The sequence below is a fragment of the Homalodisca vitripennis genome, chromosome 2 (genome assembly GCF_021130785.1).
Source record: "Homalodisca vitripennis isolate AUS2020 chromosome 2, UT_GWSS_2.1, whole genome shotgun sequence".
NCBI classification, from domain to species: Eukaryota; Metazoa; Arthropoda; class Insecta; order Hemiptera; family Cicadellidae; genus Homalodisca; species Homalodisca vitripennis.
In genome coordinates, this window is record NC_060208.1 from 101,589,259 (window position 1) to 101,607,166 (window position 17,908).

At 31.3% G+C, this 17,908-nt stretch overlaps 1 protein-coding gene across 8 annotated transcripts in view; it reads right to left on the reverse strand.

Annotated features, from left to right (window-relative positions):
• The window catches only part of LOC124354464, a 79,336-nt gene that overhangs the window by 54,690 nt on the left and 6,738 nt on the right, over nt 1-17,908 (reverse strand). For 5 of the 8 annotated variants that reach the window (XM_046804931.1, XM_046804934.1, XM_046804933.1 and 2 more), the window contains exons 1-2: nt 9,300-9,326; nt 9,108-9,210 (exon numbers count right to left, since the gene is read on the reverse strand). In XM_046804931.1, coding sequence (XP_046660887.1) covers nt 9,108-9,210; nt 9,300-9,311 — 115 coding nt within the window. In that variant the 5' untranslated portion in view covers nt 9,312-9,326. Of the gene's footprint in view, nt 1-9,107; nt 9,211-9,288; nt 9,410-10,661; nt 10,812-17,908 lie in introns of those variants that run through there. The other 3 variants (XM_046804929.1, XM_046804930.1, XM_046804928.1) reach the window with 3 other exon arrangements.

Genomic DNA, 17,908 nt, shown 5'->3' on the forward strand with positions numbered 1-17,908 from the left:
AGAATTAGGATACGTTTATGCACTCGGTTCTCTTGGACACCAAGAGCATATGATGGATGTGTCAAATTTCGTGTTTTTAAGTGCTTTAGCTTTATAAAAATGCTTTAGTTTTTCTATTTAAGTAATAAGGCATACATGTAGTGTTATAATTGTGACTGTTTTAATTGTAATTGTAACTGCTTTAATTGTAACCTTTTAACAACTGTAATGATTATTGTATTTTAAACTTTTTCTATTTCATGTTGATAAATTTTGTATTTTCTGTTATGTATTCTTGTTTGTTTTTCTAATTTAGCAAGAATATGAATTAAATCTGACACTATTCTTGTATACATGTGTCAAATGAATAAAACTGTTTTGAATTGAATTGAATGTGCCATATTTCAACTTTCTGAAATATCGGAAAGTTGGAGAATCAGTGACAAGTGAGTTAATATGGGCTTTGCCTCTTATGTATAGGTACTACTCGTGTATGTGGTACCCATCAGTTTGAGCCTTGTCACATATGAGATATCAGCTTGGGTTCTAGGAGGCAACCACAAAAGTAACTATGCTGTGAGGAAGGCCAGATAGATGTCTTGCACAAGGTTAACAACAAAAATTAGTTATAATTAATTAATACAATTTGTAGGTGCTGACATATCCTATAATTGGTATTATAACATATCATAAATTAAGAACTTCAATAAATATTACTATATCTCCTAATGTGATAATAATAGTTCCACTGATGCTGATAGACAGACTTGCTGCAATATAGTTGCCAATATTTTAACTCCACACATACAAAGTTTAACTAGTACATCTTTTATACTACCTTACTTCACTTGATAAAGCTCTGTGATAAAGACATGGACACTTGTGTGTAACCAAAATATCGTTTCAGGGAGGAATAATAGTGGGGACTTTTATAAATTATTGCAAATTTAAACATACCTTAGAGAAATCATTAACAATTAAAGATGCATACATATCCCACAACTTAACTCATTAGTCATTAAAGTTTGAAGATTATGCCCATAGTAAACCATATACGAGGTCCAATCAAAAAGTATCCGACCTCGTCGTGTATCGCGGCTTCTGCTGCCAATAATGAGATAAGATTTGTTGCGACAATAGTTCCTACTATGATAAGGAAAGGTACAAAGTCTTATCTTGCTCCCCCGACTGGTTCGCCGGAGACGGGTCAGTATGTACTGATAAGTCAAGTGCGTGTATCGGTTTTCTCTAACTGTGAAGATGACGGAAAAAGTGGAACAACGTTATTGCATTAAATTTTGCGTGAAACTCGGAGAAAAACAAAGTGAGACCATTCGGAAAATTCAGCTAGCATTCGAAAATGAGGCAATGAGTGTTACGCAGATTAAAGAGTGGTATAACCGTTTCAAAAGTGGTCGAACCTCGGCAGAAAGTGACGCACGTTCGGGCCGACCAAAAACAAGTCGAACTCCGGAAATCATCGAGAAAGCAAAAGTTTTGATCTGTGAAAATCGTCGAATGACTGTGGAGGAAGTAAGTACTGAGTTAGATGTCAGTTTCGGATCAGCTGAAGCAATTTTAACGGATGACTTGGGATTGCGCCGGGTAGCCGCAAAATTTGTGCCAAAATTGCTGACAGACGAGCAGAAGCAACGGCGATTGGATGTTGCCGAGGACATGCTGCAATGTTGTGAGGATGATGCGGACTTTTTGACATCGATAATAACTGGAGACGAAAGTTGGGTCTATGGATATGACCCTGAGACCAAATTTCAGTCATCACAATGGCAGTCTCCCCAGGATCCTCGGCCAAAAAAAGCAAGGCAAGTTCGAAGCAATGTCAAAGTGATGCTTACTGTTTTTTTCGACCACCGTGGAGTTGTGCACCATGAATATGCCCCTGAGGGTCAAACTGTGAATGCACAGTACTGTTTAAGTGTCCAACGTCGTCTCCGAGATGTGATTCGCCGCAAAAGACCTGACTTGTGGGCGTCTCAAAATTGGCGGCTACACCACGACAATGCGCCAGCTCATTCTTCCCAGCTCATTCAAACTTTTTTGGCGAAAAACGGCACTTCGCAAGTTCCTCAGCCTCCGTACTCTCCAGATATGGCTCCATGCGATTTTTGGCTCTTCCCCCACCTCAAAAAACCATTGAAAGGCACCAGATTTGAAAGTCGAGAAGCAATTATGAAAAAAACGGCAGCTGATCTCATGGCGATGCCGAAAAGTGATTTTCAAGACTGCTTCCAGAAGTGGAAACGTCGCTGGAATCGTTGTGTTGCTTCTCAGGGTGCTTATTTTGAAGAAAATTAACGCCAGCTTTTTTCAGGTAACTTCAGTTTTACGTTGCACCAAAAGGTAGGATACTTTTTGATTGGACCTCGTACAACACATTATCTTTAGTGGACTTGTGTATTTTCTTATTATTCTGTTGGGGACTATGAGTGTAGCAGCAATGGATAACTACATTTACCAATGTCCACTTTGAAAGGTTTTAAATGTTTGGCAGAAACATTATATGAAATACCCCATTTAACCTGGAGATGGTCGAGGGGTGAGAGTCACTTAAAAAGTTGTTCTAGTCTTAAATTGACTGCAACGAGATGTCGACTAATTAGTACGAGTAGATGTCATTTGGAATATTCTAAGTGTAGAGGATGAGCAGCCACACCGATATTTGGCCTTCAGCCTGTGCAGTGCCTTTGTGTTATGTAGTTATACACGGCAGTGAGCGGAGTGCACACCCATTGATTATCAGTATTATATTCATTCACTGATTCATTCTTTTAATTTGTGTAAGTTTTTTCAAATTACGGTTTAATTTTGTGTTTGATACCATGAGTGACAATGTAATAGTCTAATGGCTACAATGGGAATCAGATATACAAGAAGTTTTTCAATCGTAGGCATAAATTTGTCCAGTGACTCTGAAGTTGATGAAGTCATACACAATGACAATCATTCCTACTATATTGGTTGTGACAACATGACCAATTGTAATATTCATAAGCCCAACCAGAGAATATGCTGAGCTCGTATAAACACTATCCTTCATCCATTTGGGTAGCTAGAAACGCTACAAAGGTTTGGAAGCATATAGCCTTTTTGCCGACTCAGTTTTACAGGAAATAACACAGAGTTGGAAACTTAAAATAACTTGACTACAGCAGGAATTCTAAACAAAAATAAATAATAATTGCCTTCAGAAACAGTGAAAACAAGACAAGACCTGTGCAAAGCAGTCTTTTTGTATTTAAAGAGAACTGTACGGTCATTTTTTATGTATCAAAGACGTATCAGGATGTCATCCTGGCATCATCTATGCATGATTTTAAAATCAAGTGATAAACCAAATGTATTAAGCTAATATAAAAAGTAATAAAACATTTATAGCTCACTCCCTCGGCCATTGAAATGAGACATACGACCATGACCAGCCCTGGATTAATGTACACGAGTATCAATTTCATATTATTTAAAGAATAAACAACTAGGTTTAATAATTGATGATACTTTTTTTAAATCTGCCATTATAAGTAATTTTAAATACATTCCAGAAATGACTTACATAACCATATTTTATTTTTAACAAACTTAAAAATTGCTATAAGTAAAATAGAACATTAAAGGTACTTAGGGTAGTACTCAACCGAACCTTGAGAATGGTCCCAAATAAACGCTTCCCTATCACTCCATATGGTCTGCAAACTATAAAGAAACAATTTTCTGCCATCTCTAAGAACTTTACTTTAATCACTAAATAATTATTCCAGGATATTTAAAGCATTTGATTTTTGTAAGACAATACATCAATTCTTGAACATAGTTTCTTGTGGCGTAGTCTAAAAATAAAAGACCATGCGGAAAACCTTTAGTACTGTAAAACGACATAAATTATACCACATCGTTGTTTCAAGATAGTTAAGTTGAAAATGTCATTTGTTGATTTAGTTAAATTTAAAAATTTCAAGAGGCTTTTCTCTCTTATGTCCTCTGACTCATTATTGATGTAAAACTATAGCAATCTCAGAACAAGCGATGTTTTACCTAAAACCTTGGACAATGAAAGATCTGAGTGGAATTAGGAAGTAATTGTAACTGATGTGTGGTTGTTCCCACAATCGTACCATTACACAAGCACTTCAGTATTCCAATATTAATTCATAACACTTAAGGAGGAACACTGTGCTGTTCTCAGAAGAGCACTGTAACCTCGTTTCCGAGCAGCTAATGCAGACTGGAATAGGTTCAACATTTTCCATCACATTGATTTTTATCTTCATCTATATATTATGTTATCTTACATTTTTTAACAATACATCATTTATTTATATGCTGATTACAAATTTTATATTTTATACGATAATTACTATACCTTAAACCAGTTTACTCCTTTGTTTTGGGTTATAGATTTTTGTCAGATATCTAGTTTTAGAGGTACAATTTTTACACATTCAAATACCATATTAAATTTTTTTAAGTATTATTTTTGATTACTCAATGAAAAAGTCCCAACATTTAAAGAACGTTCAAAATCCAGTCATTTACAAAAATATACACATTTTATAACAAAGATATTTTGGTGTATATGAGTCATACTTTTGAAATAAGGCATCTTGCAAAACTTTGTGATAAAAAATAAGAAAGTAAAATGTTAAGAGATTTATTTTTCTTGATTTTTCTTTTTGGACAAAAATCAAAATAATTAAAGAATTTTAAAAATATAAGAAGGTGGTAAAATAAACAAATGTCTGTTAACAAAAGACAATGTCTGTGTTGTCTGATCAGTGTCAAATTATACAAAATTTTAGTGGAATTGGTAATTGTAACTGATGTGTGGTTGTTCCCACAATCGTAGCATGACACAAGCACTTAAGTATTTCAACATTAATTCACAGCACTTAGAGAGGATGTTCTCAGAAGTGCACTGTAACCTTGTACCCGAACAGCTAATGCAGACTGGAATAGGTTCACCATTTGTTTTGTTCTGTACTTGACTGAAGTAATCCACCATCATTCACATGGCCGTCGCATGTCCCAGCCTTGATCTAGGTACAGTAGCCGTGACACGATTGGCCCAGCTTCACTTCCATCACGCCCAATTCACTTTCAAGTCCAATTCTCGCTCTATAAATATAACGACGTGGCAACACAAGTTCGCTGGTTGTTTACACAGTTCACCCAGCCGAGTAAATACAAGTTCTGTTTCACATCTACTGCTGTAATGCTGTGCACAAACAAATTCCTCGTTTTATGAGACATTTTTGTCGGCACGTTTATTTGCGTCTTGTTAGCATTACTTGGCTCCAGATCACTGTTTAGCTTTGTTCTTCTGAATTCTCAAACTCAAGTTAATGGAAGCTTTGAATAAAATTAAATTCAACTATTTTTATTTAGATATATTTAGCTTTTTCAATGACCAACTAAATTACCATTTTTAATTACCTTTACCACCTAAACATATTTACTATTTACAAGAGTAAACGGTTCACTACTGCACCACATCTCACTTTAAACGCTAAGTAAGGAAAAATAGATTCGTCATTCTTATGCATGTATCCTTACTCTTAGCTCTCACTTTGTATTGATTACTCATATTGAATATATTGTTTGACTCATAAAAACATCTATTTTCAGAAAGCTAATCTTTCTATAAGTTTGAAAAAACATGTATTCTTTCTATTTCTAGGATAGAGCTTCAGACAACCTTCAAAAAATCTCACAACATAAATTCAATTTACCTGGAGAAGAAATTAGACCACAGATCTTAACCTACCACCTGAATAACTATGACCTGTGAAGGACATAGTATGAACTGACGACTTCATTAGCTACCTGAATGAAGTTAATGTGTAAAATGAACTGGTTGTTGTCCTAATTTCAGCAATTTATTCTTTTTACGAGTCTTACGAAAATGTATTAGTTCTTAAATACTCTATGACTTTTGTTTTTGTAAACTTTATACATATTTTTACATTAAAATATATGCACAAAACTGATAAGTAGGTTGACCTCTGATCCTCCTAAACGTGAACACTAAAATAATATGTACCTGATCTAAGCCTGTTAAAAAATATAGCGCTGCACCATATTTTATCATAGTGCTAAGTAGGCTAGGAACTTTGATTTTGGAGATTGTGTGCGAAACCATGAGTAAAAGCTAGTACAGTAATGACAATCTACATCATTCAAAATCTTGGATCATTTGAAATTTTTTAATTGGTTCCCAGAGCTTCAAATTGTCTAAGTTTCACTACATATATAAAAAGAAATAATTTCCTGCCAACCAAAAACTATGAAAACACAGCTCTCTCTCATGGTGCTCTTATTAAAAGGCCCACAACAAATTTATCTTACATAATATTGTTTTGATAATGGTCAACGTGCAAATATATATATATATATGAGAGATCCGGGTTCGACTCCCGGCGGAGCAAGTACTTTTTGTGATTCAATGTTTATTGAAAAATAAGGCTATTGCCATTTATACAATTTAATGTATATATATATATATATAAAATTATAATTAATTGAAAAAGAAAACATACACACAAAACTAGCTTCTTTGTTAAGCATATGGAGGTTAAAATATAGTTCCTATTGTACGAATAACATATTTTTCTATTTTCAAGATTAATGTGAAAATTTCGTTCACAAATAGTCATAGCCGTAGTAATCCTGAGCCATGCAATAAATAAAAAATCACATTTATGTCACTTTGTTCCAAAACAGAATATATAAATAACTGTTAAGGATGGTGGAAAACAACCCAAAATAACTTGAAAATAATTTTGGGAATGTTCCCAAACTCTTAGTGACATAAATAATTTTGGATACTTGGCAACAGTTTGTCTGGACTCAAATATTATTTAAATAGTTCCCAAAAACAGTAATCAAAATACTAAATAAAAGCAAAATGATATTCAATTTGTTGCTTCTTTCACACATATAAAATCACCTCTCGAATTAAATTACGTGAACTGATTGTTAAGGACAATATAAACACAAATAATATTGAGAGCTTTTATATTTTTTAATTTCAACTGGTAAAAAGAGAAGGAAATCTACTTAAATTTAAATAAATTATATTTCTATAATATGAAATAAAATATTTTATTTTTACTAAACGCTAAACCATACAATACAATGTTATAGTAAAAGTTGTGCTTCTTTCACACATATAAAATCACCTCTCGAATTAAATTACGTGAACTGATTGTTAAGGACAATATAAACACAAATAATATTGAGAGCTTTTATATTTTTTACTTTCAACCGGTAAAAAGAGAAGGAAATCTACTTAAATTTAAAAAAATTATATTTCTATTATATGAAATAAAATATTTTACTTTTACTAAACGCAAAACCATAAAATACAATTTTATAGTAAAAGTTGTGGCCAATAAAGTGACTTGAATGTGTGTTTTTTATTTATTTAACACAGTCGCATTTCTTAAAAGAAATCATGACAGAGAACTCCTGAATTTGGAATGTAACAATTATCTAGTTCTTGTGTCTACTATACTATCGTTTCAATTAAGTTTAATTTTTTCAAACAATTTTTAGTTTTCTTTGAAACCATCTATATAATTGAACATGTTTGATGCCTGAATGTGTATGATTGATTGTGCATAAAAAATATAATGGTTAAAGAATAATTTTGTCATTTATAAGAGTGAACCCTGGCATAAATATACAATAGAAACTGCTACCATGTAGTACTATTAAGATGCAACTCAGGGACATGATCCATATAACTAGCCAGTTATATTTTCAAGTTGAAATGTAAATATCATCCAATTTGTATATTAATTTACAGATCTTAATAAGATTAAGACTGGAGTCTACAATGTGTAATAATCCATCAAATATAATGGCAATTTTAATTTTTGTTGCATAATGATTGGGCCAAACATTTTTACTCATAGTTTATTAACATTAGACACAAATAATTAATAATAAAGTGAGAATTTTAAAAATCAAATCTTACAAATTGTGCTCCATCAAGACATTATTTATCAAAAGTGACAAACTCAAACTCTGACCTTAAAAACACAGATAAAAATGTTTTTACTTGAAAACCTCATTTTGATATTCTAAGTCTACATGTTGACTGTAATTTTATGTTTAGGCCTACTGCATGTAAGAAATAATATGACTTATTTATTACAAAATCAATCATTACAGGTGAAAAATCAATGATGGTACAAAAATGTTGTACTTTATACCCTGTGTAGATGTGCCACACACTAAGAAAATCAGAGAGAAACTTTTATATAACAATCATCAATCGTAGGTTTCACACCTGTTTTCTCTAAATTGGTCTTTTGTTACTAGAACAAACGTAGGAATGGGTAAGTGTAAACAGCTGATTAATGTAGGACACGATTTTGTGTTTAACTAACAGCTGGTAACTATAAATAACAATCCAACTTTAGACCAATTTCAATGGTAGGTTACTTGCCAAAATTTCATAGATGGAAAGTGGAAATCTTCTATTCTATTACTTTATGTAAACCATTAATTAGTCCTTCCTACAAATGCACAACTGGCATAATCATCTTTCCCATTACTGCTTTAGTTTGTAAACTACTTAAATAAGAGTTTACCAGAAGTACCAGCCTCCTTTGGCATGTTTGCATTGCCACAATAAATCACACAGTCAACAAATTTGACAAATGTATTTTTTTAAGCATTTAAAAATTAGTCAGCTGAAGGCACTTATAAATAATTTTTTTTATTTCTATGAATGATCTGAAACACAGTCAACAAATGTGAAAAATGTATTTTTTAAGCATTTAAAAATTAGTCAGCTGAAGGCACTTATAAATATTTTGTTTTATTTCTATGAATGATCTGAAGCTCTAGCCCAGAACAGTTTAGCACATCAATTCAGGATAGGCCCAGATGATCATCTGTTACTGTGGAAAAATACCATGCCTTAACCAGAATTCAAAGCCAGGTTCCTGGATGATAAATTCAAAAGCTAACAACCTCTTAGTTACCAAGGGCAGCATTTAAATGAGAAAGAAAAGAATTTAGACTACATTTAAGGCCACTAGAACTAATGTTAATAAGAAAAACGATAAAACTCTTTTAACAAACAAAACTCAACATGTACTTACCCAATATATAAGTAGAGATCTGGTCGGCAAGTCCTTTACTGAGATCGTAGATGTACAGTAACACCGGGACTCCTTCCTCTGACATTTTGTGGCTTACAGAGACCTGGTAACAAACACACAGTATATAGTTGCCTTGTGCAAACAAAGTGGTTATTACATAATATGTCTAGCCTTTACATACTATAACTATACAGCCTGTGACATTTTCCCTTCAACGTCCCAATCCCCCACAGATCAGGATACATAACAGTATGACCGAGATGTGCCACTTCTCGACGTTCATTAAGTTGTCCTGATGCAAGCAAAATATTCCCAATTTAGTTTAAATAGATAGTCAGTGGTGGACCATTCTAGTAAATAAGTCCATTTCTTTCCATTATCAATAAGCTATTGATTAATGGCCTTTTTCGGAATGAATCTCAGATATTAACAAGACTATATAAAAGATATCTACTGTCATTCACATTCATCAATAACTTGAAGTCTATTAAATCAACAAATCTATAATGAATTTAATGAACTTCTATAAACAAGCAAAGTAGTAATTCTGCTTTAAAAAAAATAATAACACTGAAAGTGAATTGAGATACAAAAACTCTGACAAAATGTAATCTTTAAAAACATTAAAGAATATTGTTTGGACCATTCTGATTGAGATTTTCATACCTTTCTTATAGATAAAAAATCAAATAAAACACTCGTTTTTATGCAACAATAGTTTGAGTAATCAACTAATTTTCTGACTTTTTCAAATAGTATCTTTAAGCCTTTTAATTAGTTTTTATTTTTAAATAGTTTGCTATCTCTCTGTTAAGTGCATATTTTACAATTGATTTTAAAGCAACTTTGCAAACACAACAATACACTTTAAATTTTGAAAATAGCTCACAAGGATGACAATATAATAATAATATAAATCAAAAAAAATATTTGGCATAAAAAATGGATAGTTGTTAAACATAAATATCCCATGTGTTCAAAGTTTTATGTTTTAGTTTTCACAAGTACTGTTAGAACATTTGTAGTAAGTATGAATGACTAACCTGTTTGACCTGAAATTATTTTACTATTTAGTCTGTTTAAAATCATATTTAAAGACACACTTTTTATTAATGTAATAATTTGTTTGATTTAAATGCTCTTGTATATTCTGATGATTTTATAAAAAATGACCACCTGTTATATAAAACTTTATAGAAAGGTCTATTTGCTTCCTAATTCAACAAAAAATTATAATAGTTCCTTTATTAGTAATTTAAAATGTTTTAGAAACTGAAATAGCAAAAATCAATGTTGATAAAAGGAGAAATTTAGAAAGATTTTTTGGATGTCGATTCAACTAATTATTATAGTATACATCACCAAGTAGTAAAATGTAATTTTAAAATATAGTAATAAATTAACAAAAAAGATTGTTACAGACAAAACATTTTAAATAGCTACCTGGCTAATAATTTAAAACTTGATGGTAACACGTTTTTTAAATAAATTGTAAAATGTATTGGATTGATACAAAAAGTGCATTAAATTACAAGTATAATTTTTTTAACCTACCTTTAGAAAGATAAAAGCCTTTACACTAATCCAAAATGAAAACTAACAGAACAATACTGTCACCACTAACTTAAAATAAACCAAACTGGTTTTACGTTCCAACTCGGAGATTTGGAATCTCAATGCAGTCAAGCTTGGACACCGGACAGCCCCCTCCATTCCTCTATTCCCCTGTCCACCTCCACTGATTGTGGGCGATCTATAAATAGAAATCCACAACTATTGGCAACAACCTGGGATTGCATTGATGTCATCAACACGGCTAATTTATCGAACGCACCTGACGCCAGGGCTCAAGCACGCAATCTGAGTGCACGGAGCACTGACAGTCCTCCTAGTGCTATAATATAACACTCAGTACAGCATTACCATTGTATTGTATTGTATCAGGCTAAACAAAGGTAATTTAAGATACATTAGGTATTCCAAAAGTCCTCCTACCCAACCTTGACTTTTAAATGGTTGAACGTTTCAGACCTTATTTGAATCATTAATTTATTGTTACAACTCAAGAACCAAAATCTTTACAAAATAGATTTTTTTCATAACTGTCACAAAGAATTCTAAAATGGTGTAAGAATTTTAACTTTTAACAAGATGGTAATTTCTAAAGGTTTGTTAGAAATCTGTGTTCATTGTAAAAACTCCACAACCCACGCCATATATGTGGTGCTTTTTCCACTAAATAATACCAGCGAATCTGGTGACAGGAACTGTGTCTCTTAGCAACAGGTGATAAAATGTAATCTGTTTCATTACAAATGAGTTTACTATTTTACCTTTTGTATTGCCGAGAAATCTAGCTTATCTAGAGCATATTCCTATCAATATAAAATATTAAAGACCTCAAGAAAATCTTTCATTTCATTCCTAATGATGTAAAATACTTTTAGTACACACTAATATATATTTGGCCCACAATCAAAGGTGAAAATAACAGTAGCGATGAAGAAGGGGAATAAAATTTAGTATTTTTACTGTATACATTGGTAGAACAGTTTATTTCTTTATACTACTAAAGGTTTTAGTTAAATATGAATATTTCTAATCTTTCCTTAAATTACCTGGTATACTTACAAAAGTTAAAAGACCCAAAAATATATTTATGGAAAAAGTCCAAAATAAGGTTACTATTACTATGTTTAACCTAAACAAAATGTAACAGTCCAAGAATCTTCAACCAATATTATTTGGTAAAACAAAATAACTTTGTAACCAATTATGGAGGTTACTACCTCTTTAGTAAGCATTCTGATTAAAAAATGTCTCAATAAAGTAACAGGAGACTTCATGAAATGTATTTTTAAACGTTTTTGAAATTTAATAATTTTTTGTTCTGATTTTATTGAATTTGGTAATACTTACTGATAGGAACTTTTGTCCAGTATAAGAAGTTTTTGTAGTATAAAATTCCAAACTATGTTTATCAATTTAAAGTTAAATTGTGTATTTTAATTACAGCTATTGTTAGTTATTGAAAACCCAGTAAGTTTCTTAGTATACATTCAAATATGTACAAACTATGGACAGTTAAAATTTACATTTCTGAAAAAAATCTTGTTAACTGAATCTGTCTGTCGCAAATTTTTACAATTCTTTCATCTCTTTTTTACTAAATGGTTTTTTTAACTCACTACAACTAAGGCCCACTGCACCACCACCTTGCCTTACACTCCAATATTCTTTAATTAGTCTTAAAGTGAACTATGTGAAACACTATCAAACGCTTTGGTAAGGTCCACCACGGTTTGGTGGTTCAGAAGTCATCTTTAATCTGTTGGTCTCCATGTTAAGTGCTAGAGGGGGCTTCTTAGCCCTAACTTTGCCTGGTAAAATAAGATATCCTTTATCTTTTATCGATTATAGATTGGACAAAATATACTCCAGCCGTTATTGTTGATTTTACTTTCCGACAACCATGTTGTTGATCACCTAGGGGATGGTTATGTTCAAGATATTTTGTTAATAGAATAAAAAAAATCACTCAAAATCTTTTTAAAATCAGGTAGTATTTTAGAAAGACTATGTTGTACAGCCTTTGAATGTGCTGATGCTGATTTTTCTCAGTCTCTACTTACCTTCTCTGGCAGTAGCATGTGTTGTGTTTTTGTATTTTTAAATAGTTTGGCTTGTACTTCTCCCGACTCTTATAGATTTCCAGGCATATGCTTGGTTTTTTAGTATGTTTTTGCTGTCAAGTTTAAATTCAATGAGTTCATTGCCATATGTTGATTTATTTCTACTTTTTTGCATGTTTAACCTTATGCCTTAAATTTTATGATGCCTGAAGAAGAGGACAGATTCTAGTTCTCGAAACATGGTACTTTATTTTGTAAAATATTTACATTAGAAATCTTCTATGAAATTAGTTAAACTACAAAAATACAATCACAAATAGTCTAGTTTATTGATTATCTCCTAATGGAAGGAATAATCCTAGAACTTTAATTTCAAACTTATAGTTTAAAATTTAAATACATAACCAAAGTTTACAATATTTTAGAAAAAAAATTCCTTTGCAATTCTGCTGCAAAATATTTCTGAAGCATAATAATTGGAATTTGATATCCATTTTGGATAAGACTACTAAAATATTTAGCATTGTTCTGTAGAAAGTTGAAGATATAGTTAAAATACTATATTTCTACAGATCACAAGAAACAACTAAAAAAAAAAAACATTGACTGACATTCCTTATTGTAAAGAAACTTCCTTGTAGCGATATTTATTAAAACTAGCAGTGTGTGGACTTTATAGAAATATCTACTGCAGTTAGTTTTAATAAATGCTTTCAAATATTTAATCACACAGGAATTTCCTCTTGTTAATGATAATTGTAATAAATCAGAATAATTTACTTGAGTATTTTAAAGCCAACAAGTGTACAAAGGCTTGGAGGTCAGTTACTCAGCATTTGCACAGTAAATGGGCCAGTCTATGCGATGGTCTTGACTCTGTTACCTGAGGCTAAAACTGTCCACTGGCAGTGTTGCCAACACGCTTTGTCTCCTTCACTTTGGATGTCAAGTGACAACTCAATTTGTCAGTGACAACAGACATTCATGTTTCAAATCTACAGAAACGCATTACTATTTGCAAAAATGCTTCAATTACTATTTTAATTTTGAATGGAGTTGTATTAATAAACTATGAGTAGAGAATATCAGTGATTTCTTAAATCCAATCTACTGTGTTATGTGCAAATGCAAATATCTGGTGGCTTCATTGAATTATTTGAAACGTTTTTTTCCAAACAAATTTTTAAATTGTGGTTTTTGAATTTTCAGAATTGTTGATGGGCATGATTGACCTTTAAAGTTATATCAATGAACCTGAAGTAGTTTTAGATATTTAACTACAAATGACCACTAGTTATAACAGAACGCTTGTGATAACATTTAAAAAAGAATTGTCTAACAAAATCCCATGGGGAAATGTGTGGCATGCCATGGGTAAAAAGCCAGTAATCTCCATGTAAATTCGCTCTAATCACATCAAAATTACTCAGTTGAGTGACTTTAAAATAAAATAACATTCATTTGGATTTTTACTACACATCTATGGTACTGTAACATTTAAGCACACCTTGCTTCTCAAGATAGATGTTGTATTATCTATTGGAAGACAAGATGTTTACCCTGTATCTTATTTCATTAAAATCTATCTGTCCTTATCAGATCAGATACTTAAAATAATCTTTAAAAATGAGATTTGGATTTACAAAAATCAATTTTTAACGGGAAAAGTTGAGATTTTAAAAAGAAAGTAGATTAAAATGACTTAACTATACCTAGACAAAGTCGCAGTATGGTTACAAGTAAAATATGCACATTTCTAATTATTATTTAGAGAAGATAGGGGGGGGGGAGGGTAATAAGAGAGTGACAAATAGACCTAGTAATGATGTTGTTTGAGAGAGGAGACACGAGTTGAATGACTGAAAGTGAACACAATAATACATTTTTAAATAACTAAAATGTAACATGGGGAGTTCCAGAACATTGTCTAACACTAAAAAAAGAGTTGCAGAAAGTAATAGAACACAAATTTCTATTTTGATACAAAACGGACATTCAAATTTTTTTAAACTAATATTTTGGTAACTTGTCATATATTGTTAATATCAGCACAATACATTTGTTTATTTATGATTGATAAATGATGCACAGATCAGAAAACCAGCCTGATACCTTATCAACAAATTTTATAGTCATGAAGGGCCATAAAACACTAACCACAGATCACATTGGTCAGAAACTATGCCAAAAAATTTCCTTCAAGAAAAGCAGTTTTCTAACTTATTAACTTGTTCCTTGCCTTATAATGATAAATTAAAATAGGTTATAATGAAGAAACTGTCATGTACAGTATAGCTTTATTTAAGCTTAAGTAAGGATTTTTATTAATCTTATTTCTAAACCCAATCCATCTAAATACAAGAAAGAATAAAATAGTTCCCAGAATAGTTATTTATTCTCAAAAGTAGGTAGGTATACTTATACCTAATACAATACTTTATCAGTAATTCGGCAGATATTGATCCAGAGTAGGCTTACTGTCTGATTACTGGAAAATCAATAAAAAACGCATTTAGATTCTAAAATACTTCAATATTGAATAACATAAAATTTGGTATAGCACACACAAATAAACAGGCATACACACAAAAATAACTGAAACCAGATTTTCCTTCAAAATATCTCAAGAAATAAGCTTACAACTACATCATTCTTGTAAATATCAAGAATAAATAATATTCTTGATATTTATGATATTTTTGATATAATATATATATATATATATATATATAATATAATTTATACATCTTTATTCTTCTTGATATAAAATTATAGTTGGCTATCTCCAACTAGAGAGAATATCACTTTTCTGTAACAAAATTTCATTTTTATTTATAAGAGATTAAGTTTTTTGTTTGCACATACAGTCAGTACTACTCCGATACAAATGAATCGAATGTGATAATGACTGTAACAAGTAGTGATTGACTCCCTGTGTAAAAGCACTACATCACAGGCAGGGTCGGATTGGTGAAGTGCCGTGTTACAGAGGGAGTACTGTATATAATTCTATACTTAATACGAGAATCCTAAAACTAAGAGTATGTACATAGCTCTATAGACAATTTTTATGAGAACAAAACTGGCATACCTGATTACAACAACTATTATGGAGCTGTATAACCCTAACACTGAGTGTATTTCACATTGCTCTATTGACCACTTTTCTAGGGACACAACTGATGAATAGGGAAGTAGCATGTTAAAAAATCGGATCAATCGGCTACCATGGCCGCACCGAGTAGGCCTATACTTCCTCTCGCGCATATAGGAGAGCACATGGAAACTTTCGGCCTGAAACTGATGATAACTACTATAGAGCAGTATGACCCTAACACTAAGTGTAATGCACACTGCTATACAGATAACTTTTCTGGGGACACAACTGACATAACTGATGACAACTACTATCTGTGTGACACTAACACTAAGTGTAATGCACACTGCTCTACAGACTTTTCTGGGGTCATAAGTGACATAACTGATAACAACTACTATGGAGCTATAGGACCCTAACACTAAGTGTAATGCACACTGCTATACAGAGCAAATTTCCTAAACCAGACATCTACAGACAACTTTTCTAAATCTGACAAACATAACCTTCTATTGCAAAATATGTCCAGTAGGAACAAAAAGCGTTCCTCAAGAATGCATCTAAAAAGCAAGTTCAGTCTAGTGTGTGCCTCAAACCCTCTTCAGGTTGGACAAGAAGCAGAGTAGTGGGTGGACAATCAACATTTTATCCTCAATGTTTTTCAGTCAACAGTCAATTTTGCTTTATTCCATTACTTCTATATAAGTTACAACATGACCAATTTTCTAAAAACCAAACGTGGAATAGTTTTAAATCATGTAACTGAAATAGTGGATGAGGTCAGGATATTTTACATATTATATTGTATTCTGTTCATTTATTTTATCTTTATAACACTTAACATCATCTTAAATATAATTTTTAAAGATGTTCACTTGGTAATACATTCCAAGATAGTAAAACAACTTGTTGATACAATATTGCAGTTGTAAAAAATTTACAAAAATTACTAACTTGTAACTAATTTGTAATTATAACTGCTTTATAAATTTATACAGTCCCTGTATTTAATATAATACCTATGTTTAATAAATTTCTTTAATTTACAAACATTTTCTGTATTTTAAGTTTTAGTATTTGTCAGTGGTCACTTGTTCATAAAATGTTAGATAAATAAGCTACTTAAACCTAAGTCTACAGTACATTTTCTAAACAGAATGTAGATCTATGTAAATTTTGTAACAATATTTGGCTTCAGTTCTGTATTGGGTCACCAAACACATAAATGTAATATGAAGCTATAATTATTGATATATATATCAATTTCACTAAAATTTAATCAAACAAAAAATTATCACTTTTTAAAAATCAGTATTAAATTGTTTTGTTTATATCTGTTTTATCAACAGGTATTAAATAAAAATATTCAAAGAAGTAAACAAATTAAGGCACTATACAAAATAACCATACAAATTACACAGATTTGAACTCTTGTTGTTTCCTGGACTAAAAATTCCTCACGGTTTTGTATAAGGAAAAAATAAATAATAAATTTGTAGGCCTATATAGTACAATAAAATCGATGTTATTATGTTCTGTATCGATTTTAGACATCGATAATTATATTTTGATATTCTACACAACTTTTTCTGTCATTCGATATGGAATTGCAGTCCAATATTGTTAAAAACAAATAACCCCCAAAATACTAACCAGAAAGCAACTAACTATATAACTAACTATATTAAACTATATATAACTAACTATATTTAACTTTAGAAACTAAATAACTATCCAAACTAACTATAAAAAATAACACTGTAAGATGATTTACTGTGTCTTTCTTGGTTTCAAGATGTTAATGAAAGAATGTATGAATTAGTTTATCTTCATCAAGATTTTACAATATACACAGGAACAGGAAAGATACACATAATAATTATTATAATTCTAAAGGAATGAATAAAAGTAACTAAACAGGTTTCTTATAATAAATTCTTATCTCATCTGCCTGAGGAAAGGTTGCTCTAAGGAAATGGATCTACATAGGCAATGTGGCCTGTGCGTAGTCCCGAGTTGCTCAAGGAAAAATAATAATTGCAACAATTATTCCAAAAAGGATAAGTTTGAAC